At 42.7% G+C, this 16084-nt stretch overlaps 1 protein-coding gene across 3 annotated transcripts in view; it reads right to left on the bottom strand.

The window, feature by feature from the left end:
• Positions 1 to 1463: 1463 nt before the first annotated feature.
• LOC119389523 (3-hydroxy-3-methylglutaryl-coenzyme A reductase) overlaps positions 1464 to 16084 on the bottom strand; it is a 71893-nt gene continuing 57272 nt past the window's right edge. For all 3 annotated transcript variants that reach the window (XM_037656831.1, XM_049414449.1, XM_037656830.2), the window contains exons 11-20: positions 15405 to 15610; positions 14894 to 15241; positions 13848 to 13933; positions 11798 to 11975; positions 10676 to 10782; positions 7907 to 7970; positions 7038 to 7178; positions 4879 to 5037; positions 2658 to 2812; positions 1464 to 1623 (exon numbers count right to left, since the gene is read on the bottom strand). In XM_037656831.1, the coding sequence (XP_037512759.1) occupies positions 1536 to 1623; positions 2658 to 2812; positions 4879 to 5037; positions 7038 to 7178; positions 7907 to 7970; positions 10676 to 10782; positions 11798 to 11975; positions 13848 to 13933; positions 14894 to 15241; positions 15405 to 15610 (1532 nt within the window). In that variant the 3' untranslated portion in view covers positions 1464 to 1535. The remainder of the gene's footprint in view (positions 1624 to 2657; positions 2813 to 4878; positions 5038 to 7037; positions 7179 to 7906; positions 7971 to 10675; positions 10783 to 11797; positions 11976 to 13847; positions 13934 to 14893; positions 15242 to 15404; positions 15611 to 16084) is intronic.

Below are 16084 nucleotides of genomic sequence, written 5' to 3' on the forward strand. Positions count from 1 at the left end.
TCCTATTTTTCATTATTTTAAGTTTCGTCAAATCCTATCAAAATTGGGTTTGGATACATTATTTTAAACAAAGGTAAGTCTTTATATATAGCCTCTGGAAATTTCGTATTTTTCTGTTATTTTAAGTTATGTCGAATCCTCTCAAAATTGGGTTTGGATGCATTTTTTCAAACAAAGGTCAGCCTGCGGAAATTTCATATTTTTCTATTAAGTTTAGTCGAATCCTATTGAAATTGAGTTTGGATGCATTTTTCTAAACAAAGGTATTTCGAATTTGTCAATTAAGTTGTGCCTAACCCTATCAAAATTGGGTTTGGATGCATTACTCTAAACAAAGGTAAGCCTTTGGAAATTTTGTATTTTTCGATTATTTTAAGTTTCGTCAAATCCTATAAAAATTGGGTTTGGATACATTTCTCTAAACAAAGGTAAGCCTATAGCTTTTGGAAATTTTGCATTTTTCGATTATTTTAAGTTCCGTCGAGCCCTGTCGAAATTGGGTTTGGATTCATTTTTCTAAACAAAGGTAAGACCATAGCCCTTGGAAATTTAGTTTCTTTTTTTTTTGCTATTTTAGGTTTCATCTAATTGTATCAAAATTGGGTTTGGATGCATTTTTCTGAACAAAGGTAAGCTTATAGCCTTTAGAAATTTCGTATTTTTCATTTATTTTGTTTCGTCAAATCCTGTCAAAATTGGGTTTGGATGCATTTTTCTAAACAAAGGTAAGCCTATAGCTTTGGAAGTTTCATATTTTGCCATTCTCAGAAGCCTTGAAATCTTGAATTTTCCAGTTTTTCAACATTTAGTCAAATTTTCTGGATTTTCTGGTCTTGTGTGAATTTTTTTTCCAAAAAAGGTAAGCCTATGGCCTTCAAGAACCTTGCATTTTTAGATTTTATAGAGTTTCGTTTTTTGTATTAAAATTAATCATGGGGTTAACTGGGACCTTTTATAGTTTTTTGGATAATGCCCCTTCCTCCCTTCCCTTTGTCATGTTCATATAACTTTACAAATTTACATCACATTTACATGTTTGCACACATGGTAATGGCATTCACTGCTTTTAATAGTGATAGCAGTTATTAGTACTTGTGTCCAGTCAGATAGGATGGTTTACAATTTTGGAGAAAAAGAAGCACTATAGTCTGATACAACTTAGAAGTCTGGAGAGCCCCATGCATATGACCAAAGCCCGACAACCGATAGTCTCCGTGACTAAAGAAATAGTCCCTCTCATGCATTCAACCACATTCTCTGAAGCTGGGGTCACTGGCTGTACAGCTCATGACGTCAGTCTGGAGTGCACGCCCATTGGTGCAGCCTTGCGCGCATCCGCCTTTGAGGAGGATATGTTGCTGACTTCTAAAGTTGTATCCGACTATAGATGCATTTTCGTGCTAACAGTCACAAAGTTGCGCAGGCTCTGCACACCTTTTACACTTGACTTTTTAAAGCAGACATGATCTTTGCTCCCACTTTATTCAACATGCTCAACACACATCAGCTCATTCTTGCCAGTGTTGCGACAACTCCTATTGTGGGGCAAGTAGTCCTCCAATAGTCCTGGGTCTTCGAGATTCATCTTCCGCTGCTGTCGACTGAGCCACATTAACACTCGACCTGGGAAAACGAAAAGAGTATAAGGGGGCAGTCTCTATCAAACAGTTAGGTAAAAAAAAGCCTATGCACTGCCTCTACTAGTATTCATGGTACTTTAAATGTGGTGCAACTTAGACTAATCAGTCCTTTTCTTCGATACTAGGCGGAGTTGGAGAGATGGCCATGAACCATGCTTTCAGAGTGCAGCTTTTAGGCACGCAATCTGGCGTAGAGGTTTGGCAAAACTGAGCGAACGAGCACAGCAAAAAATGGAAGGGGCCAATGAGAGTTCGGAACATAGTCACAGGGTGTGGCATTTTGGTCTCTTCTGATGCCACCAGATGGCCAAGCCCTCTGTGCATCTCAGTGTAACTTTTTCTTGGCAGAGTCAGTGTGCACATTGAAACTTTTCGACGAAAACATGCTCAAGCTAACATATGTTGACACATAGTGTCCACCTTTCCCTTCTCGCTGTCACTGTATAGTGTTCAAAGTGGATAAAGCAACATTCAACGATTACACGACAATCATTATTATTGTAATGTTCGGTAACTTTAAGAGTACACTGACTGTGCAGAAAAACACATAATTCATGCCATTGGGATTAATGTTGCATTACAACTGGCAAAACACAGGCAAAGTTATGCTTAAGTTTCACATTAGGGAGTACCATAATTGCCCATAATTCTCTATGTTTCAGATTTTTATGAACCATAGCACGTCATTTTTCAAGGTTTGCATTAGGTCTGACAGATTTATAGGACCTCCTCTGTGGCAACAGCTTTATAAGACCTCTTTTGCGATCACTGAGCTTTTGTTCTGACTCAGTAGCCCAGATAGCGCTGCATAATGTCACATATATATATGTGACATTATAGCCTCTAGTTCTGCAGCTAAGACAGTACAACAGCTTCTAATGTGCATTTTTCCGTGATTAAGAGATGGCTTGAAGGCTTTTTTTAGGAAACAGCTCAGAGTGTTCCGGCAATGTTCTTTATGTAACCATCTTGCTAAAAAGCTAAACATCTTCCACAATGACTCAGCAGCATACACACCTGTTGTGCCTCATATGAGACTTGACTAGATGTCCTGCTGCCAAGGCTGACAGCAGGGAAAGTTCTCCGGCCAGCACAGTGGCACACACCACTCGTGCCAGGGTGCAGGCATGCGCACCAGGCTCTTCAATTGAGGAACCCCGCACGCCCAGAAGCTGCAACAGTTGCATTTAATTGTGAATCTGAATTTCTCATGGGCTAGGACAATCTGATAACGAGAAAGAGATGAACGCTGCAATCAGTGGCACCAATAGCTAGCTACAATACAGCCTGGACAATGCGTACTCGCTAAAGGGGCCCTGCAACGTTTTTCTAGGCAATCATCGAATGATCTCACGATCGGAGTTTATTGCCTCACGAATAGATTGCTGTAAAAATTTTTCGAATCTGTCATGTACGAGTTAAAGCATCATGCACGCTTTAAGCGTTTTCTCTCTCCTTTCATCCCACCATGCACGCTAAAGGCTACACAAGGAATGACAAAAGGGCAAGAAGCTCAGTCAGCTCACACATTACGTTGAGCACTTTTCTTTTTATTTGAACACGTTGGCTCCCTTTTGGCATGACCATGAGTGCACTAATGTAATGCTACAGTGTGTAATTTTACCACTATAGAGTGCGGCCCAGGATTGTGGCAGCACCCCATGGCAGCCAAGGTAACTATGCAGCACAAGAATGCTCAAATCAGCTAATGGCCGTGCCTCTCCGCCTATGGTGTAGTAAAGCCCATCCATCACGGAATTCGCTGAGAAGAGAGTGATTTCTAGCCGTCTTTGGAATGTAATTGTAAGTCCCCTGCCGCATACAGTGCTATACTAATATTTTGGTCACACATTCACAGGTGCCTCGTCTACCAAACTGCAGCGTTTTCTGACCAGGTTCGAAAAGTGTTGCAGGGACCCTTTAAAAACTTCTCTACATACTTCAGTTAGCACTTCAAAATGATGTTCAGCTTGGGGCTCTATTCTTATATTCAAGTGCAAGTGAAATACCGAAATGCTCTCATAGGTTGACCACTGAAACAATTTGAATAAATATTGTTGCATTCGAAAAGTCTGACTGATTTCTGCAGCCAGTAATATTATTTAGAACTTCAAGGTCAAGTTTGGAACAAAAATAACTGAAAGTCCACATATTAAAAAAAAAACATAAGTTCAGCACCCAGTCAGCAGCTCCATAAATTCACAACAGAAACATACTGAAGTTCTGTTAACTCTGCCCACTACAGTTTCTAAGGCAGATGCAGAAATGTCAATTTTTACAATTGAGTCCTGCGTCTTATGGTTTGCTGTAGGCAAAGCTGCAGCCTACACCGATGCCACAAGTTATGTATAGAAAGACCAGGAATCTGCCATGAAAGCTGAAACTCCGTGCATAGGCACTGTGTGGTGGAGTTTTCTAATTGGCTGCAGTGCCAGAATGCACGGCGTAGTGGACAGAAGCAAAATTGAGCCACGGCCGGACAAGATGTGAATTTGACGTGCGTCTCCCCCTTCCATGAGTGGGTGGATCTTAACTGGACTAGAGGGGGGACATGTGCAGGCATAGCATTATTTTCTTCGTGCCCCTAGCAGCTGATATCAGTGACACTGGTCCATGCAATGGGAGCTGCATAACACTCTCTGCTCAATCGATGGCGCCTATAGGACAGCTCGCACACCCATTGATAGATGGCGTAATAAAAAATATCGGCAGATCCAACACACTCATTGGAATCTACATTAAATGAATGTTTATTTAATCGTTTCAATTAAATGGTATGCAGAGAGACAATGATGCGTGCAAGCTTATTTTAGCTCTAGCTTATCCAGTTGTTCACATCCTCTGCTTAAATGTAAACAGAAATCCACATGGCCTCACGAATGCACCAATGACTTGCAGAAGCACATGTACAGAGACGTATGAATCATAGTGATGAATCATTAATACTTCAAGATCACTGTCAAAAACGTTATCAATCAGTCAACACAGTTCACCCAACCGTACAGACCTCCCACTCAGTTTATCTGGCCACGAGATGTCCTTTGTCATTTATCAGCCTAGTTCTGATTATGCCATTTTGGTATTTAGCTCAGTCTACATTACCCCCACGATCGGCCATCTTTTGGAACGGCCCACTTCATCAAAGAACTACTGATGGAGACAAAGGAAGCTGAGGAGGTGTAGGCTAAGAAAGTTTCCCTTCACAACGTAACAAGCTCTCGCCAGGTTATGCGCATACCTCAAGCATGGTGCCCTGTGGCTGTAGCACAGTTCCTCCTCCCACGGTTCCGATTTCAATGGAAGGCATGGTGCAGCTGATGTACAGATCTTGTCCCGCTGCACCACAGGCTTCGACCAATGTTAGGCAATTCGAACTTGTAACATTTTGTGCTGGGTCCTGGAATTCAACGGTGAGATACACATCAACAACAGACTCGCAGATTCCCGTTATTACCATATTTTGATGCATGATAGATTTCATAAAGTTACGAACGAGGTAGGGTGGAACATCGGCACAGCCCACCATAAAAAGTTGCAGCTGATATGCTCACTACCAAAAAATGTGAACAAGTTTAAATAAGATGGAAGTAGTCCAGGCAGTTGCGTGATAAGCACTTTATTACCTAGTGGTATTGGAAGAGCAGTGTAGAACTGGGTGACATTGCTGAACAATCACTTCTGGGTATACTTTCACTTCCACGAGATTTCATATGAATAGCAGCTGACTAATCAGTGTGTACAGGGAAGAACAATTTCACGCTGTACAACGACGCACATTGCTGAACAATCACTTCTGGGTATACTTTCACTTCCACGAGATTTCATATGAATAGCAGCTGACTAATCAGTGTGTACAGGGAAGAACAATTTCACGCTGTACAACGACGACACTCTTGGTATTGTGCCAAAAATACCGTTGCAACACTAAGCTATGCAAAATATTGAGAAAGTGAAGGTGCCCAGAAAGTGATCACACCAGAATGGCACCCATGTGTACTTCACCCAGTTACAACGTAAAAAAAAAATGTCAGCTCCACCCACAGTCATCACTGTCCCTCCCACAGAAAACTTGCATAAATGCTCCAGCCGACAGTGTTTGCTCATTTTCATGATGTCAAACACTTTTCAAGTGTTTCAGATAGTTGCCTTTCCCATACAGACACACGTTTGTGCCAATGGTTTAAGGTCGGAAGCCTGAAACGCAGTGTTTTAGGTAGTAATGACAAACCTGCAATTCTTAATATGTGTAGTACAGTAAAAGCTCGTTAATTCGACACCCGTTAATTCGGAAATTCGGATAATTCGGACGGCTCTATTGGTCCCGGCCGAAGTGCATGTTAATCTATGGGACCAAACCTTCGTTAATTCGTCAGAATTGGGCTCCGCACCGCTTAATTCGGACAAATTCTGACTGCTGCCGCTACACAAATGTGCGGTAAAGCAGCGCTGGCACCACTCGGGCGAAACCGAAACTTGAGTGACATCGCCATCGTCATCAACTAGTGGGGGCGATCGCAGCGTCACCGAACGTCGGCGTCTTCTTTCCTCGCTTCACTGCGCCTCCGACGCCATTTTCCCTTGTGTTGTGTCGGCACCGTCTCTTCTTGCCGAGTTCTTTTTTCCCGTTGTGACCGTGTTTACATGTGAGGCCCGAGCATGCGGCAGTAGCCGACGGTGGCATCGACGAGGTGTCAGCCGAGTCCACCGACGGTGACTGCCCGACCTTCGATGCTGTCCTTCCCACAGATATGACCCTTCAGGACTACATCGCGATTGATGATTGTGTCGCCACGACTGGTCTCCTGCCCGATCAAGATATTATTAATGATGTCGCGGCCTCATCGCACCTCACGGGAAGTCTCGGAGGCGCTTTTGATATTAGAGGGCGTTTGCCTGAGCACTTCCGACAGTTTGCGTGCTGTTGGCCATTTGGAAAAGTTAAGAAAAATTGTAATGTAAGCCGGAATCTGCGTGAAAACGCAGACGACCATTACAAAATACTTCAGCAAATAAAGGTATGCTTCTCCAACTTGATTTTAATGTTGTTTTTCCTGTTCATTCGTTAATTCGGCATTCGGTTAATTCGGACATTTTTTCCGGTCCCGTGAAATCCGAATTAACGAGCTTTTACTGTATTTACATTAGCCAAGAAAAGTACCTACGGTTCAAGTGGAAACAAAGTACAGAGCAGACACGCTGCGGTTCTGTGGGTGTGCAGCGTATATTTTCTCTTAGGCTGCAATCGACTACAGCGTAGAAGAAGCAACAACTTGTAATATGAGAGAGGGGTAAATTAACCACCGAGTGCTGATACCTTGGATGAATCATTTGCTCCTGAACGGTACATGATGCAGTATATGGCAATTACACATGGGATGAGATGCAGCCGACCCTTACCTGTCCAGTAGCGATGAATATGGCTGTGACGATGTTGGCTGCCTGGGCATTGAAGCCACCCACACTGCCTGCCATGGCTGATCCAACTAGATTCTTGCTGATGTTGACTTCGATAAGGGACAGAACATCTGTCTTGAGGACCTGCGTAGCGCACCCAGTTCAACCACCTTACATCTTTCCAGTAGGCCTAAGCGACAGCATAAATTGTCTATGAAGACTGGAAGTATTAAAGAACTCCATTACTTATTAGGCAAGTGTAAAGGCTTGCCCAAAACCAGTTACTCAACCCTGCGCACATAGCAACAAAGCTTTTTAGATTGCAGTGGCTGCAAAAAGGCCAGGACACTGGCCACAATGCGAATATCAGAGCAGCAATACCAAAAGTATTTACGTCTATTACAAGATATTTTGGACTTCCAAGTTTCTACATTCCATAAACGCTTACGCACATTCTCCACATACTATCTGACGTGTTAAAGGACATGGAGTCCTGCACAAAAGCAGGTCCTTTTCAATAAAAATAAAATTACATGGGCCAAAAGGAAGTACTGTTACACTGCATTTCAATAGAAGCAAGGGCATAGTATCTAGGAAACTCTCAAGAACATCTACAAAAAATTGGCCGAAATGTGCAAAAATAATGTGAGATCCCTGCTTTTACTGTGATTAAAATGGCATTGCATGAAAGCATAAAATACAAAACCGGCAATGTGACCTTCATTTTTTACACTGCTTATCAGTCTATTCTCACCTAAGAAATGCAAACAAATAACTGCGAAAGAAGGTCCCATCAATATAAATTGATTTCACGTTTATTGAGCTTTCAATGTTGTAGCCAAGTAACTGTGCACGTGGACACTGCTGCTTACCTCTCTCACCACCCGGGCTGGAACTGTGGCCTCACAGACTACGGACTTGCCTCGGCCTTCAATCCTGCAAGATAGTAGTCTATGGCATAAGACTAAAGCACTGTTTTGAGAAGCACAAATAGTAAAATGTATGTGGGCGAAGGTTAATCAGTGAAGCACGTGCATATGGTAAATAAGCTCACCAATTGGCATGAGTGAAACATCATGCCTGCAACTTCTGCACAGCTCATTGTGCTTGAACCAACACAGATGCATTTCCTACTACAGTGCTTAACTAACACATCCATGGTTTCATAGCCAAAACTTCAAAAAACCATAAGCAAAGCTGTTTCCGATAGCAGTAGGATTTACTCCAATTTCTGCAACACAATATTTTTGTTTCATTAGATATTTATGCGCTAGTTTCGAATAGCAACTACTGGCAGATGTGAGATGTGCACGATTGAAGTTCAGACTTCATTTGTAGTGTTCATCGAATCACATTTTCAGGTTAATTAATCAGCAATGACAGATGTGTAACGATATGATGCCAGTGCCACCAAGTCTGTCTAATCTGTTGTCTGTCACTGCACTTTTCTGGTCAGACAAAGACTACAGCCAGGCAATCCATATGTTTGTTACCGTGTAATAATGAACAGAATGCAACAAATGTCATGGAATGAAAAAGTTCATTTGTTGTACGTGTCGGCACGTAGATGATAGGTAGCTTATAAATTACAGTAATACCTCGTTAACTCGAAGTAATAAAAACCAGAAAAAATTTCGAGATAAGCAGATTTTCGAGATAAGCAAAGTTGGGGAAATTCCATTGAGAAGTTCAGTTCTATCTAGAAACGTTATCCCTACTGACCAGTTTCTTAACAGGAGCGCCAAACTGGCTCTTTGTAAAGGTTTTGAAGAAAAATAATGACATACCAGCGCTATTAACCAGCTGTGTTTTTCGGCACTGCCTTTTTATTTAGTGCAGAGAGACCGACTAAGGCTGGTCTGCCTCTCAGCAACACTTGCACCTAGCAAAGCTTTCTCGAGTTGCTTAACACATCGCATGTGCCGATCATCCGCGCCGCTGCACTCAAATTTATTTCGCATCAAGCGAAGCGTGTTTCTTGTTTCGGCGGATGTCGTCACCCCTCGAGTAGCTGCGTCGACGCTGCCGCGATCACTGTGCGTGACGCCACGTTGTTTGGCTTAAGAAAATGGTCAAACCAGCCGATGTTGCAGGCTAGGTCAGTTTAGCCCACCGCTAGTCCAGACAATCGGCCTTATCTGTCGATGTGACTGGAAGGGGCTCCTCTCGCACGATGCCACACATTCAGCGCCGTTTTGACGTCCGGAAACTTCGAGCCTCGAATCCGTATCTTTGATTAGGGCTACCTTTCTTTGCAGCATCAGTGACTTGCTTTGCTTTGGTGGCATTATCCTCACCACATCGCACGGCCGACGAAAAAAATCCGCGCGACGTGCCTTGCGTAAATAAAATGCTGAAATCGCATCTCTGACGGTAAACAAAACGTGTACGACCCGAGCTATCTTGCAGGGCCTGCTTATGTGCACGTCTATAGCGTCACATGACAAGACACAGTGTTGCTCGACAAAGTTGGTATGCCGCTAGGTTCCGACTTTACTTTCGGGAACAGTGTCCACTTCGTCGTAAACGCGGCAGCCTCACGCGAACCTTGTGAAACGTATGACATTTTGCCGCTAGTATTTTGTGAAACGGTTCGGCGGCGAAGTTTCGGTTCCATTATCAGTCGAGATTTCGAGATAACCGAAAGTGGGCACAGAAATACTTCGAGATAAAGGGCAATAAATACATTGCACCTATGGGAAATTGTTAGGTACCGCGGAAAACTTCGACTTAGCCGATTTTTCAAGATATGCGAGTTCAAGTTAACGAGGTATTACTGTACCTAATTACAGTAGACTCTCGATAATTCAAACTTGAGGGGACCTTATGATTTTATTTGAATTATCAGAAGTTTGAATTATCAGAAGTTCTCATAAATATGACTCGGCGCAACACACCAACTAACACTGCGATGTTTATTGTTTCTCAGTGCCGCATCAACATCATAGACTGCTCTGCATGATTGGCAGTGAAATTTTTATACATCAGCGATAATACTAGTTTTTGTTATTATACAAGGCATGCACGGGCGTTTAATTAAGGGACGAAATGTGTTGCGTCCCACGACAGTTGCTAGCCCCTTCTAATTCTTAGGATGCTTTCTCGCATGGCATACTGCAGAGGAAGTGACTTTAAGAAATGTTTAGCATGCGATAGATCAAGGCCAGACCGTACAGTTTTTCTTTTTTAATCGGTCAGCAGGAGATTATTGGCGCGCAAGGTGCGGCTGGTTTGGCCATTTTGTAGGCAGGCTTTATTTGTGCCTGTTAGTAAGAGAAAAATGTGAATGTTCAGCTAGAAGCAACAAAGGTAGCAGATATTTCCAGACATGGTCAAGCAAAAAGTTTGAATTAGCCAAATTTGTGCAGTGAGGCAGTTTGAATTCAGCAGCTTTAAAATATATTGAAAACATAGTGGGCCAACCAAAAATTTAAGATTTGTTTGAATTAACCGAAAGTTTGAATTATCAGAGTTTGAATTATTGCGAGTCTACTGTAGGTACACTGCGGAATTAATTTAACTACAATGTCCATAAAGTAATGTGTCATACCTGCAGCCAGACTAGGCTTTTATAAATGTCAAGACTTCTCTTTCCCGAAATTATTTCGGTGCAGTAGCAACAACCTGTGGACTCAGCTCACCAGTTAAGGGCAGTTGGCTTCTTGTCGGTGCAATAGTTCCCACTAACACTGATCACCTGCAGGGCCGGAAACACTTCCTGTAGTTTGAGAAGGGCCACCTCTGCACCCTGAAACGCCACCAAAACATTGCAACAGTGATGTTCGCGGCTACAAGGGTAAATCATGATGTGATTGACTGATCACATTGTTAATAGTATAGAAGCGCTATGCCCATTGAGCACTCAAAAATAGACACCACATAATAACAATAATGCACAAGATTTAACACTCTAAAGTCAGTTTGGCTAAGACTAATGCTGTGATTCAAGAGAAATTAGATTGCCAGGGGTCTTTATCTGCAATGAAGTGTCACACAAAAATTTTTCACATGCAACTGCCAGTGATATGCGGCTGCAGTAGCACAATAACTAACATTTCCAGTTTAAAAACTGCTTTAGAAGTTCTGCTCCTCTTGTTTGTTTTGCTTCAACTCTTCTTTTTTTCTATTTCAGAATTTCACACATGCATAAATTGTAAGATTTTCACGTCAACTAACTGCTTCAGCCACGAATTATGGTGCACTGTCTGCAAATGTGTCAAATTCACATACCATAATTCCAAGGCACTCAATGTTACATTCTAAGAAAGAAAATGAAATAATGTGTTGTTCTGTGTGAGTTTCAGTAATTTATTATAACTGGCATGTAATTAAACACTCCCTTATTCTGCAGCCAGTGATGTTCCATTTTGACATAAAACGAATGAATTCATAGGCTCCAAATTGTGTGCAATTAGTTTTTAGTTTCATTCATTTCGAGAACAGAAAAGTAGCACTTTTGACGTTGGTTCTTGAACACGGCACGTCGAACGACCCGTCAAACATCAAAGTGCCTTGACCAAGGTGATCGGCTACAGTCATATGCAGTACACTGAGGTTAAGTCGAGACATATTGACTATGAAGAAGGTTCACTTCGTCTATGAGCAATGTATCTTGCTCTCTTTTGGCCACAAGTTGACACTACTAGCATAAACAAGTTGCGTACACAAATGTAGCCACTACTGCTGAAGGGGCTAAAGCAGTATTGAAGCCTTTATTCTGTATTTAAAGAAACCTTTTAAAGAGAGAGAGCAACAGGACTTGCCTTGGAAAGCATGTTCATGCCCATGGCGTCACCAGTGACAGAGACAAAACGAATGAACAGGTATCGTGCTGCTATGCTTGTGTGCAGCTTCTGCAGTCTGGCAAACCGACTGGTCCCATCAAAAGCCACCTTGAGCTGTGCAAAGTGCTCTGGATCCTGCAGCCATCTCATCACCTCCCTGTACAGCAAACATCATAGAGTCTGTAGTGGAAAAATCCTAGCAATATATACAACTGATTACTGGCAGCTCTGCTGCTACTTGAGCAGATAAAAAGGTTTGTAAGGTGGAAAGGAAAGATTATTTACTCGACTTGTGTGAATATCATTTCTATTTTTTCTAAGTGAAGCCAAAGCATTTGGTAATTGGCATCGTATTCATTATTTCGAAGCGAACTTGAATAGTAGCAAGATTTGAATAGCAGTAGAGTGAAAGCTATAAGCGGTAAAGTACATTACGTTTTATTATTTGCCATATTTGGCCCATATAAACTGGTATAACACATCTTTAGGCTTACAAAATAAAAATTAATTAGGGTGCAGGTAATGTGCTCACTTAACCATGAAGTGCGGCTCTGTGGCAGTTTCACGGCATTGCACCTCCACGCTGCAGTAAAACCACCTTTAAAGGTGGGTTCCATGTGGTAAAATAGGTTTATTTGTTCGTTTCGAATACATTGAAAAATTTTGGAAATATTAAATTCGTGTGAAAGTGAATTCAAATACTGTAACATTCGTTCGAACAATTGAAGCACTGGAATGTTCACGCAGGCATAGTATATACTACTATTACACTACAGATGAGTATGAAAGAGAACACCCTAGTCATTTGCATGTAACGCCATAAATGAGAAAGTACCATACAATATTACAAAGAACACAAAACTATGTTCAGAATTATTACTTCTGATTATTACTTCTAGACTTACCAAAAGAATGCTAACTTAGGGTCGGTTTGTACATCTTAAGGCTAAACAGATCAACAGCGCACAGCACAGGACAAAAGGGCAAGTTCATTTGGTTCATTCACTTTGCTGATTTTTTTCTTTTACATTCTGTGTTACGAGGTGTACTATATTTACCCACAGTTGTCATTAACTGAATAGCAATCTGACACTCCTTTTCATACAGGTTTCCTGCATGGAGGTGGATACACTTGGCCTGAATGCGTGACACATAAAAGTGGCGGTACTACACAATTTAATTTTTTAAATTTTATACTCACTTTCAGAGACTCAACTATGTAATGGCACATACAGAGTACAATTCCACCTTTGCAGTTAGATGCAGTGATCGAGACACCCTACCGACCGAAAAAATTGCTAATTTACTGAAACACTGAGGCCTACCTTTCCATTCAATTTTTTCTAGTCTTCAAAAATTTATTTTCAATCAAAACTTGCGAGCAAATCTTAAATGGACACTTAACACAATCCTGCCAGCACTGCTACATTACCTGACACTACACAGAACAGCCTGCTTTCCTTTGTCTGACATTCTCGTCTAGCGAGAATTTAAGAACGCCCTTTCTTCAGGCTTCCCAAATGCAAATACCTGCTCAACATGTTCAAGTTTAATTCATCCAGTAACCATGCAGAAGAAAGAAAAAAAAGATAGTCGAAGCATTCTTTACAGCCAGTTTAAAGGGTTAGCAGTAGAATTTTCATGCTTCCAAAACAATTCATTCATGGCTGCAGTGTTGCCTTCACACAGCTGTTACAGGTTCGAGAGGTAACGAGCCTCACAATTTCCCCGACAACATTGCACAAAGCACTGCATGTCAGCCAGTGTTAAAGCACTTAGTGGTGTTACTTCGCATTACCAGACTTCAGCAGTCAAAGCATGGTAGAACTAGCGCAAGTACCAGATAGGAAAATAGAAGCTCACAAGTTAACATCGTGCATTGCAAAGCAGTAGCCTGAAGATCACCTATTCTTTTTAAGACGTTTCATTGAGTAGAATGCAGTTATAAGACAGACAGTCAAATGGCAGTTTTGGAAAGACACCCATGCAAGCTGGCATGCAAGGCATATGCATCGAGAAGAGCACTAACGCTGCCTGTTGCGCGGTAGGCAATTTGACGACAGGTCCACGGGTCATGCCATCCTGGACAACACTGCTGAAGGCACCGCCTGACATCTGCAAGCAGAGCGTTCACCGTGCATCTGAGTGCGACACATTCGTTAACACACAGTCAAGCTGCTAATACACTTGAATCAAGCAAACATACAAATGAATACTCTACCCCGAAGTCCTAAATTGACCCATTCTTCTAAAAACAAATTTTCTTTCTTGGTATCCCAAAAATACCGACTAATGCAGAAAAAAAAGAAAGGAAAGATTACCGATGATTATGATGCTCCATAATGTGACACTTGAGTGCAGCTTTTTGCTATACATATTGTAGTCGCTTCGCACCAGCACAAGGCAGCACTAGGCGACGAGATGAGCAAGAGAAGTGCATGCGCACCAAGTTTACTTGAAGCGCAAGTTTCATCTGCAAGGCTCTTTTCACAGGTGTGACACCACCCCTGTTGTGACTAAGTTAATGGAAGCTAGTTATCTTGCTATCTCAGTTAGCAACACACTCTTCATATTTCTGATAAGCTGGAAGCTTGCCCCAATTTAATCGTGCCAGCGGCTGCATCATGCTGGTTGGAAGAGCCTAGCAGAGTTCAAGTGCGGTTAGAGTGAACTGAGTGCACATGTGCCACTCTTGCTGATCTTGTCTCTTCACGCCCTTAGTGAGTGCTGGCTGGCCAGATGACAACCACACGGTACTGCTAGAGAACTGGTCAAAGGCACACATAAAAGCGGTTCTAGACAAATTATTATTATTATTATTATTATTATTATTATTATTATTATTATTATTATTATTATTATTATTATTATTATTATTGATGCTTTTGTAGTTACACAAACTGACAACTGCCACAGGAAGGGACGCAATCCACGCCTACTTTTCAGGACATAGTTTCATGGTAAGAAAACCTGCACTGGTTTACCTCATACAATTGATTGAAACAAGGTCATAAAGTAAGCAAAAGAAAATGCAGAGGAGGCAGCAGTGCGAGAGAAAGACCAACACGAGCTTACAGACAGGGCACGACAACCCCGGTTGGTGCTGGCCACCAGGCACCCTTCGGTAGTGGCCATGGGCACGAGAAACTGCCGGCCGTCAAGCAGGAGTGGGCCGGCTATGCCCACAGGCACGGGCAGGAAGCCAACCACATTCTCGCAGCAGGCCCCCAGCACGGCCGTGTAGTCGTAACCGTGGAAAGGCAGGCCCTCCAGGGAACTCGCCCCTTGCCGCTCGAGCAGCCGCCGCCGGAGGGACACACCCCGCAGTGCGCTGCCCACCGCTTGCTCGAGACGGTAGGCCGCCAGCTTATGGGCCTCGCACAGCCGGAGCACTTCCTCATCTGTCAGGCTCCGAGCACCATCCTGTTAAAGCAGCGACAGAATTGAGCTATGTAGTTAATATAAAGAACATGGATAAACACAAATTAGACGATATATTGAAGTATCAATCTAACATTAGGCAAGTACAACTTTAGAAGTCTGCGGCATTTCCACCTCAAAGGCAGATGCACGACAGCATCCGTACCTGTCCCTGCAGTACAGCAATGCACTCTTCTAGACTGCGGGGTTCAGGCTCGGGCTCCTCCTCGGGGTTCTCCTCTGTCTGGCAACCTCTGTCCACCATTTCCCAGCAGTCATCAGCACCCAGCACAAAGTCAACACGAGGTTCTGTGGGGCAAGCTGGCTGCGTGGAAGGCGTGCTAGGGCGACTCCCAGTGGACCCTTCTGCACCTGTGAGGCAGTCGGCTTTCTTATGTCAGGACATCAGCGCACAACCACCTTTTGTTTGCATGGTGAGGAACTACACTCCAGTTACTGGTGTACAAAATACTGAGAACAAGCTGTTCACTTCAAGAAAGCCATGTAGCTGAATATTCATACAGTTACAAGCAGCAGGGGCATAGGCAGGGTGTGAAACATGGGCTCGCACCCCCAATTAAACTTTTGTGTACCAGCAGTACTTGGCATTAAGTGGCGAGTGAAAGCAACCCTCCCTCCCCCCAATTAATCGTGTTTGCCCCCCTCCCTAATTCTAAAGAAATTCATGGCTATGCCACTGTGTACAAGAACTGCAAGCATTAAAAGTGCAATATCAACTGTTTTACAAACACCCATTATATGTGATATAGCACAGTTTAGTGTCCATACTGGATTGTTACAAAGGCTTATAAGCATTATCTCAAGGCAGCAAGTTGTGTAAGAGTA

Source organism: Rhipicephalus sanguineus, chromosome 4 (genome assembly GCF_013339695.2).
Source record: "Rhipicephalus sanguineus isolate Rsan-2018 chromosome 4, BIME_Rsan_1.4, whole genome shotgun sequence".
Lineage (NCBI taxonomy): Eukaryota > Metazoa > Arthropoda > Arachnida > Ixodida > Ixodidae > Rhipicephalus > Rhipicephalus sanguineus.